We start from the raw sequence: 10175 nt of genomic DNA on the forward strand, positions 1-10175 counted from the left end.
TATCAGAAAATAAGTCCCGACAGGGAGAAACCCGACGCGCAGCGGACCTGAAGTACAAATATATTATATTATTATAATAATATTTGATGTGTTTTAATACAGAAAAACACCCTTGGGTCAATTTTCGCTGGAATTACACTTTAACTACTACTACAAACTGAACTTAACTATTGTTAAATAGAATTCAGTAACTATCCAAAATTCCGTTGGGTAAAGTTAGGATCTTAAGTTAGTGCTTAACTACTAAGTAGGCCTACTACAAACTGAACTTTGGTGTGTGTGTGTCTGGGGGGGGGGGGGGGAATGATGACAAACAATATTTTAGACATTATTGTTAATAAGAAAAATATAGCCTACATATAATCCCATGTGTACATGAATTTGTATACAGAATGGCAAGAACTTTTCATCCATTTGGTCCCCCCCAATGACTCCATGGCTACGGCCTTGTGATAACTGGCTTGCACATAGGCTACTGTATGGGTCACTGAAACACAATTGCTTCAATTACCTTTGAATGTGGAAAAGCAACTTAACCATGAAGGGTCAAGGCCACTGTAGGGACCTAACAGCCAAGGGATGATGAGGTAAACGCCACCTTGAAAAGTTCCCAATGGTTCATTATGTAAGTGTTCACCAACTAAGCACAAGATAAGAAGCAACTTGGCTCAAGAAATGTGAGGTCAGCATGTCCAGGGCATACAAATTGTCAGCTAAAAATATGTTAACTGTTTGTTTTGTTCAGTAAACAGTGGCTGAGCTAGGCCTATGGCAACATTCCATTTTAAAGAACACTGATTTAATCAACACTCACTAGTCTGTCAAAGGCTATTTTCCATCTGAAAACAGAATTAAGCTACGTTTGAAGAAATAAGTCAGCTGTTGATGTACTCTTATTTAAAGTAGGATTTGTCAACCAGAACCACCTAGAAAGTGTCCACTGTCCAAGTTTTGAGTCTAGTCTGCCCGGCTGCATGTGGACGTGACACCTGAGCCGACGTGTGGATGCATTCCAATCACATTGCATCAGACCCAAACATGGCTACGTCAAGTCATTTCTCCAACACGATTGGTGTGATCACAATTAGCTCCCACCCTTTTCCCCGTGTGACATGTCGGCTGTATAAAAGCCTTTCGCGGTAAGCACGCGTCGCAGCCCCAGTGTTTTAGAGGGAAAATGTATCGTCTTCGTTCCAAGTCTTTTACCGGAATCGCTCTCAACACCTTTTTGTCTGCTGTGCCGCTTGAAGAAGTTTATTTTAGAAGACAACATAGTAAAAACTGGTCGTGTATTGGCTGATTTTTGTTGTTAGCGCTTTAAATTAGCACGAAAATGCCAAGATCCAAGAAGAAGAGCAATAGAGGCAACGGTAAGGGAGTTCACCATTCCAGTAATGACCGGTTGTTTTGGCCCGTCTATTGCCGTAGAGCGATAATAGGAATCATCGTTCTTTGTGGCATGGCACTTCATGTATGTTGGTGAATGTTCATTTGGAAAAGACTACAATACAATATATCCCCCTTTGTCACCAAATACACCGACTGCTCGCTAAACGGTCTCTACAGTCGATTTTGGCCTATACAGCAGGTTAGCCGAATGCTAACGTTAACAGTTAGCTTTCCGCGAACAAAACAATTTCACCCGTGACATTTCTGTCCAGCTAGTAATGCTACTAACCGAATGATCCACTTGAAGTTATTGTCACTCGATGTCACTACGTTTTAAGTTGAGAGATGACAAGGATTTGGTACCACAAATGTGGGCTCTTCTTTATGTACGCGCAGCTGCTAGCAGTAACGTTAGTTAGCGGAGTTAGCCAGCTATTTTGTAGGATGCTATGATCCAGACGCCGTAGCAAACCAGCTAACAGTGGACCTGTCACGATTTCTGATCAAATAGTCGATCTTGTATGTAATCGTGATCGCATGGCACAGTATTTACATTTGTGAAACGTTAAAGGGTTTGTTCCCTTGACACATTATTTTTGCTCGCTACTCGAGCGCTGCTTGGTAGGCCGCTGAGTAGCGGCTAACGTTAGATGATTGGACTGACCCCAAACAATGGTTACGTAAGGCGCGCATTGAATCACTTGCGCCTGATGGCCGTCGCGGGTATTGTGAAGATGCACTTCTCATTTTTTAAAAGGAAACGATATATTGACGTACAGTGTCAATTACGTTTTGCTTGAAGGGTTTTCAGTTTTTATATAAAAGTTGAAATGTGGCACGTGCCACGCAGCAAGTGATAAGCTGTACGAACTGGGCTCGCTGGAATGCCACGTGAGCGTTGTGATGTTTACAGTCTGACTTGTCAGCAGTCTACGTTCCACAGACGTGATTTGAGTCACTTAAATGGACATAACTGGTCTCTTCGTGTATTCGGGGGTAGAGCAGGGGGTGGGCGATGCACTGTCAAGGACGTTATGTAAAAAGGTGTGTTTGGTTTGCGTGGTCAAGGTGGTGTCCCTAGACACACTCCTGTTCTGACTCTGGCTGCCTATCTTTAGGAGAAGTGATACGGCTGCTGCAGAGTTGTTGGTGTTTAACAGGTGGAATACACACCATTGCACTGCTGGCACATATACAATATTCTTGGAGTGATAATCAATGTGTTTTTTTTTTATGGAATAATCCATTCTGCTGATCTGGCCAATGATGCTGGTATGGATGTGACCGTGTGAATGAAGAGTGTGTTCTGTTCCAGGGTTTGACAGACCATGTGTTTTTGTTTTGACAGGAGGCCAACATGGCGCTGGGCAGCCTTTCAGTGACGAGGATGCCTCCATCGAGACGCTCAGCCACTGTAGCAGCTACAGTGACTCAGTCAGCGTGGCGGAAGAAGGTGTGTGTGTGTGTGTGTGGCAGAAAGGGGAGTGCATAAGCAGGCTTGAGAAAGACGGGCAGCTTATCTCCCCAAACAGGTGGTAGCAAAGCAAGTCAGACTTTTGCTTTTTACAGGCACGCCCTTCCACGGAACCAAGCGTGTGACTTTGTGTTGCGTTTCACGCTTAGTGTTAGGTAATGTATGCAGTTTTAATTTACGTCTGGCTTGTTATAAGATGGATAAAAGCCATTTATAGTAGGGTCATCCACTATGGGAAATTGCAGACATGCATGTCGTTGTGCTGTAATTATAGTGTAGATGAATACGTAGGTTAAGAGTGGCTTTATAGTGTAACTACATGTTTGTGTAATTGCAGTGCAGGCTGGGGACTGTTGTAAGTGTAGTGTGGAGAAGAGCATAGGTGACTGCAGTGTAATGTTGTTGTCTGACACCACTATTGTTTGCCTGTCCTTCACTCCACAGCAGGGGAATCGGGGGAAGACTCGGCTCAGGAAGACTTCCAGTTCAAGCTGAAGGTTATCATCGACAGCACTGTGGACAAGAGGTCAGCCTCTTGGAACCGTGTGTGTGTGTGTGTGTGTGTGAACTGTAGTGGTTTACCACACTGTAATGTGATTCACTGTAGGGTAACACTGGCGTGACTGATATTGTTGCAGAACGTTGCATCATTTATAAATGTATAGGTTGCATCAGGGGTGATACAAAAGCTGTAGGGGATATTGTTGTTCTGCATCATTTATTAAAATGCGTGTTTGTTTTCGCTCTCACCCTTCAGTGCAAAGACCAGGCAGGGTGCGCTTGACAGTTTGAAGACGGCAATGGCTACGAAGATCCTGTACGAGTTCATTTCAGATCAGAGGATGACCATCACAGACAGCATCGAGCGCAGCTTAAAGAAAGGTGCGCTTGTGGCCATGGTCTTATCTCTCCACCCCACCCTCCCATCTCCACACGATGCCATGTATTTGTTCCGCCTCACTCATGCTCTCTTCCCCTTTCACTTTCCCCAAGCGTGTTGGTACATGGTTGATTATTAATTCAGGGATAAGGTTCAAAGCATCTGGCAAAACATAAGAAAAAATAAATGGTAGTAAAGACAACAAAAAGTGTGTGTGTGTAAATAATGATTAGTAATAGTATTGCTCTTATTACTGTTCTTGTTATTATCGTTATGACCATTACAGGTATTAGCTAAGTCCTTTCTTTACTCTGTAGTGATATATCTGCGAGTTGTTTATGTGTTCTCGTGTGTGGGCTGAGTAGTAGTAGTAGTGGGTTTGCTCATGCACTCTGGTTCATTGCCCTTCCCTCTGGTTCTCGTTCCCAGGCAAGGGAGAGGAGCAGCGGGCGGCAGCCTCACTGGCCTGCCTGCTGTGCATCCAGCTGGGCTCGGGCATCGAGAGCGAGGAGGTGTTCAAGGCCCTCAAGCCCATCTTCAAGACCATCCTATCCGACGCCTCGGCCAACATCCAAGCCCGACAGGCGGTGAGGATTTACCTTAAGACATCTTAATGTTTATGTGAATGTTTGGATGAAAACGCTTGCTTGGCAAAGTAGATACTGTCACCATTAAGATATTAGATGTTGTTCTAGATAATGAATTACAATATGAATTGTATTAAGATGACAAATAATATGAATAATCTTTATTCATAAGATCTTCATTCATTAGTTACACTTCTCTATTCTCTAAACTTTGCTACTGTTTTCTATTATTATTCAGTAACAACTCCGGTGCAGAAGTTCACAATTCTTAAGGAATAATGTGTTCACTCTTACACTTGCAGTGTGCTACGAGTTTGGGCCTGTGTACGCTGGTGGCTGAAGATGATATCTTGGTAAGAATGGAATTTTCCAAGAGCTCTTGCTTTTGTTTCTAATTTTAGCCCGAGGGGACCAGGCACTTTCTGTCCCTCGTGTTCTGAAATGGTTGCTCTGTAGAGATACTGATTGTGATCTGTCTGGGGAAGTAGGCACACACCACACTATCTGCACACCAAAGTATAAAAAAAATAAAAAAAAAAGTGCCCTTGAACAAGGCACTTAACCCCAAGCTCAAGGGACAATGTAATCCCTTGTAATATAGTTGACATATGTAAGTCACTTTGGACAGCAGTGTCTGCTAAATGAATACATTTAAATGTAATGTATTTGTGGGGTACTTTTCCTATATAATTGCATACTAAAGACTTAAATCACTCAACCCATGCTGAATCCCAGCTTTGAAGACAATCAGTGCAAACCATACACAGTCTACCTTCATCTTGTCCCTGCCTGATCCTCTGTTCTTTCCCTCCTTCACCCTCTTGCTCTTCCTCTTACCTCAGGATGTGTGTGGCACCATGGAGCTCTTTGAGAGTCTGTTCACACGCTCCTACTCGCGGGCGGACGGCAGCCGGCCCTCGGTGACCCCCCAGACCTCGCAGCTGCACACCAACGCGCTGCTCTCCTGGGCCCTGCTGCTGACCATCAGCAGCGGCAGCCACATCCGCACCGTCCTGCACAAGTGAGTCCGACACCGGCCAGCACTTCTGCCGAATCTTCGTAAAAACAAAACGGCACGTGCTGAATATTCATAAAAATGAAACTGTTTTCAGTAGACATTGCCTGCATATTTGCTAAATGATTCCATGTACTTTTCTGGCAAGTACATAATGTGCGTTATCCTAGTCCCAGGCACTTCTTGTAAGACCATGCAAATGAATGAGGATGTCATTAGATAGTTTGGGCAAGTGTTGCCAAAAAAGGATGGTTTTGCATACAAGTCTGTTCGTTCTGTACGCAGGGATCCCTGAAGGCATTCAAGGCAAAACAAGCCTTCATTTCAAACCCAGTTAGGGTAATGACAAAGATTGAGAAGTCAATGCAACCAAGGGAGAATTCCACAAACAAGCTTCTGATGGAATATTAGGTCATTTTTTTTTATCCAATTAAATTGATCTGTGGCACTCTAAAGCTCACAATTGAGTGAATGAATTTCCTCTTAATTTCCTGGAACAATCATTTTGCTCCCGAATCCCCTGTGATCCTTCCTAATATACTGTAACATAATGTATAGTAATTTAATGTCTAATGAATGGCTTCCAATCAGACACCACCTCAAGCCTCTGGGGCTGCTGTTGCTACACAGAATCTCAATAGAAAATTAGGGGAAGCATGGCTGAGAAAACTGACTGAAAGTTTGACTGTGCTGTTGTGTTGCCTTCTCTTTGATAAATTCAAAAGTTGGAGTACTGGTGGTGGTGGACCCTTTTATAACAACCGGACAATGTCAAGTGAGAGAAATTAAATTGAAATTTTTTTCAGTTATTTAATGTCTGTAATGAATGGCGCTCTCGCTCTCTTAGGCACCTGCCCAAGCTTCCTGGTTTGCTAGAAAGTGACGACGTGAACATGAGGATCGCCGCAGGAGAGACCATCGCCCTGCTGTTTGAGCTGGCCAGGGACATCGAGCCTGTAAGTGCACCTCTGGGCAGCCTATTGGCATGAGTGTTTAGGGTGGGATGCACTGTACTGATCTCTGATGGGACATGCATGGTCATCGATGTGCAGTCTTGATTCGGTTATAAAGGAAAAAAGAAAACTTAAACAAATCTGCAGTAGTTTGTCACCCTACATGCAAAAAAAGGATACAACTGTAAATCTACACAGGGTTAAGTCTAATAGGATTAAATTATTGGACGATATTGAGCCATGTTTGTGGGCAATGACATAACAAGTTCTAACGATCATAATTTGCCTACTGAATTTCTGTTGAACCAGCATGTTGCCTAATCTCTCTTTGACCATCCCAGAAACACAATACTCAAACATGTTCCAACAACTTTGCTCAAAAAGTTGCCTTGTGTATCAGTATCAGCTTTAATTCCTCTGTTCAGAGTTTTGGTCACATTATCACCGTGAGAAGGGATCATTGTGATTAGAAAATGAAATCTTCATTTACAGTCTTGTTTTAAGCTGATGAAGAGTAGCCATGCACTATGTATTGGACATTTCAGTAGCCAGCCTTCATCAGGGTTAGATCAGTTATTTTCATGATCAACAGCTTGAATGTGAATCGTACCTTTTGTGATGGCGTGTGTATGTGTGTGTGTGTGTGTGTGTGCGCGCGCGCGGGTGTGTGTGTGTGTGTGTGTGTGTGTAGGACTTTGACAGTGATGAAATGGAGAGTCTGTGTGAGAAACTGAGCGCCCTGGCCACCGACTGCAACAAGCACCGGGCCAAGAATGACAAGAGGAAGCAGCGGTCGGTCTTCAGGGACGTCCTCAAGGCCGTGGAGGTGAGGGGCAGGGTGACAAGTCATGTGACATGGGGTCATGGGGAATCATGCCGAATACTCCATATAATGGTCATTTCAGATGCATAGAGATTTATTGCCACCCTCCACTGCGTGGAGAACAAAATAATGGCCGCAACAGCATTGAACACGTTGTTGAACTTTGACCGCGGCAGACTGTTGTTGTGCAGTGCAAGCCATTGGAAATAATGGGTTTTGGAGCACAGCAGTGCTGTTGTCATGTTGTCCTCGGTTGACCCTTGCAGGCCTCTTAAGTGTTGCTTTCCAGGGATAACTAGCATTGTCTGAGTGAAATGACACGTGTTGTGAAGAGAAAGGTGTGTATGTGAATGCAGTGTTAGTGTGACAGACTTTTGAGCAAGATGTTTTAAGTCCCAGTCTCGCAGGTTAAGAGCTATTCTGTCCTCCTGAGATTCAGGGTCTTATTTTATCTAATTTATTAACTGCACTACGAGTGATCCGTCTTCACAGTGCAGTAAAAGCTCAGTTATGTAACCAGAGATGCTTATAGAAGCTGGGGGACAGACCGCAACAGAACACGTTGTTATGGTGCTAGACCTTGAATCTCAAACGCCCAAGTTCCATAAACGATACCCTCAGCGTCTAGAGTGTGCATCAACAAATGTACATTTCTGAATTCACAACAGCATATGGATAAACTACTCCTGGAGTCGGGGAGATGTTTTTTTTTTTTTCTTCTGCATTCCTTGCGGAATGACATTGGCCACGAGCACGGTCTCTCGGGGCAACAGAGATGCCGATGAATGGGTAGCTTTAATTACAGTGTGAGTCACTCAGGGGTAAAAAGAATGATGCGGCTAGCCAGATGGGTGGGGGGTGCAGCTGCATGTGAGCAGCTTGTGCCAGCTTCATTTGTGCCTTCATCTCTAAACGTCTCCTTGGTGATTTTTTTTTTTTTTTTTTTTTTGTCTTTTTTTTAAAAAATTTATTATTTTTTCCCTGTGTTTCTGCAGAGGTGAACTGGCTGGCGGCCATGATGTTCGTAGGCAATTTATTCTCCGTTTATTTCTTTACTCTGCTGAGACTGTTAAAGAGGAAGGATATTAAGGATATTAGTACAAGTCAAACAGTTCAGCGTGTCCCTCTCTTGGCTCGGCGCGGCGCGGCGTAGGAGGTGTTGTTAATTAAGCGTTTTAATCGGGTGACTCCCAAGCTGCTGAAGATGTCCTTTAGCTTGAGCACAGCCTGACCAGATTATCATGACTGAGCAAATGTCAAGTTTTGATTTAGATGGTGTGTGTATGTGTGTCTAGGAGGGAGATTTCCAGACGGAGGCCATCCGTTTTGGCACCGAGCGTATGACCATTGACAGCTGGATGAGGAAGAGGACCTACGACGCCTTCCGCGAGTTTGTGGGCTCTGGGATGAACTACCACCTGCAGGTGTGTGTGTCTCATGCACACACGCACACACTCAGACTTTTTTTTTTTTTACATGAGCTTTGGAGTCACAATTCTAATTCTAATCGCTTTGGGGGAAAGCATGCTGATCGATCTCTAGAGCCTCTAGATCCTCACCCCACTTTTGTTTGTTTGTCAGAGTAACGAGTTCATAAGGGACGTGTTTCAGCTGGGACCACCAATACTGATCGATTCCGCAACACTCAAGGCCATGAAGACCTCTCGACTGGAAAGGGTGAGAAACGAGTCCATATGCATGTGCTAACCTAAAGCTATACTCTTTAAAAAAACACTTCATCCCTCTTGTGTCTTGGTGTGTGTGTATGTTGAATACTGCTATGCGCTCAAGCTTACAATTTCTTCTGTTTCTGTCCTACCCCTCAGCATCTGTACAACGCTGCAGCCTTCAAGGCTCGGACCAAGGCCAGGAACAAGTTTCGGGACAAAAGGGTGGACGTGGGAGAATTTTAGATTTATTTGTTTGTTTTTGCTCTAACCTGCTTTCTTATCTTTTTTTTACATATTATAACCACAGTTAAATTCCTTTCTCTATTGTATGGTAGAATTAATGATGTGTTTCTTTTGTTTTTTTTTGTTTTTTTCTAATTTATCAAGTTATTTAAATGTGCACTTTGTGTATACAGTTATAACTGTTATTTTTTTGTTATTCTTCAGTCAATCATGAAATGCTATGTATTCCTTGATAACTACAGTTGTATTGTTTAGAAACTGTACAGTTGCGTTAGACATAGTTGTGTATTATGTTTAAGTAGTATGGTAAGGAAGAAGCGCCTCTAATAAATATGAAATTACACTATTATTTTGTTGTCTATTTAATATTTTCAGTTTTCACAACATGCAATTTGTGGTACTTTATTGCCACAAGGTCAATAGCAATTTGATTGTGTGTGTGGGCAGGGGTGTAGTGTGGTAGTGGTGGTTTTTTTTTACCTTTTGTGGAGACGCAGTTGCTGGATTTTCTGGCAGGAACATCACGACTCCTCCTTGGCTGTTCAGACTGTTCCTTGTTCTGTTCCCGGAATCTCACTTTCCGTTGCCCTGGTGACCGCTCTCAGTCTGACACATTTTTCTCTGGTTATAGTGCTGCTATTTTTACATTGGAAAGGGTTTTGCTGCACTTTAACAAATGCAGGCAGACCTTTTGAGAAGAGTCTGTTGCTGAGGGTGTCTGAAATTCACTAATGAGTTAATCATTAGCGTCACAAATCATCTGTTTGCATAAACTTATTCTTCAACCCAGTTGTAGGTAATGTGCTTGTAGGCCTGTGTTTTGAAAGACTGGAAACCCAAGTTATCTGAATCTTTCAGTATTTCTGTGTGGAGTAATGTCCTGTCCGCACATGCCATAATGAAGGGGTTTGATTTAACCGAGCAGAGCCCTAAGAATGACTGATACCAGAATGCTGTGTCAGACTCGGACAATGGTTGGGATTGCTCCAGGTCTGCTCTGCATGTGTCACCCAGTTATTAATGAAATGTGGAGGAAGGTAGTTTAGTAGCTCACATAGCAAGATTTAAAGTTTGAAGAGTAACTGTTTCCAGAGTTGCATGTCAACAAAACAACTTGAGGTCGTTCACATAAACTGTTGGA

At 43.3% G+C, this 10175-nt stretch overlaps 1 protein-coding gene across 1 annotated transcript; it reads left to right on the top strand.

Moving 5' to 3' along the window:
- The first annotated feature begins 1143 nt into the window (after positions 1-1143).
- On the top strand, positions 1144-9383 carry ifrd1 (interferon-related developmental regulator 1). The gene is made up of 12 exons (XM_076296610.1): positions 1144-1370; positions 2738-2842; positions 3308-3389; positions 3621-3745; positions 4173-4330; positions 4633-4683; positions 5173-5351; positions 6193-6301; positions 6990-7124; positions 8417-8545; positions 8703-8798; positions 8948-9383. The coding sequence occupies exons 1-12, from the start codon at positions 1334-1336 to the stop codon at positions 9032-9034; spliced, it is 1293 nt and encodes a 430-aa protein (XP_076152725.1). The 5' UTR covers positions 1144-1333; the 3' UTR covers positions 9035-9383.
- The last annotated feature ends 792 nt before the right edge of the window (positions 9384-10175 follow it).

Source organism: Alosa pseudoharengus, unplaced genomic scaffold (assembly GCF_046254945.1).
Source record: "Alosa pseudoharengus isolate Yale_2024_CS ecotype anadromous, Long Island Sound unplaced genomic scaffold, YU_APseudo_1.1 YU_APseudo_1.1_scf_20, whole genome shotgun sequence".
NCBI lineage: Eukaryota > Metazoa > Chordata > Actinopteri > Clupeiformes > Clupeidae > Alosa > Alosa pseudoharengus.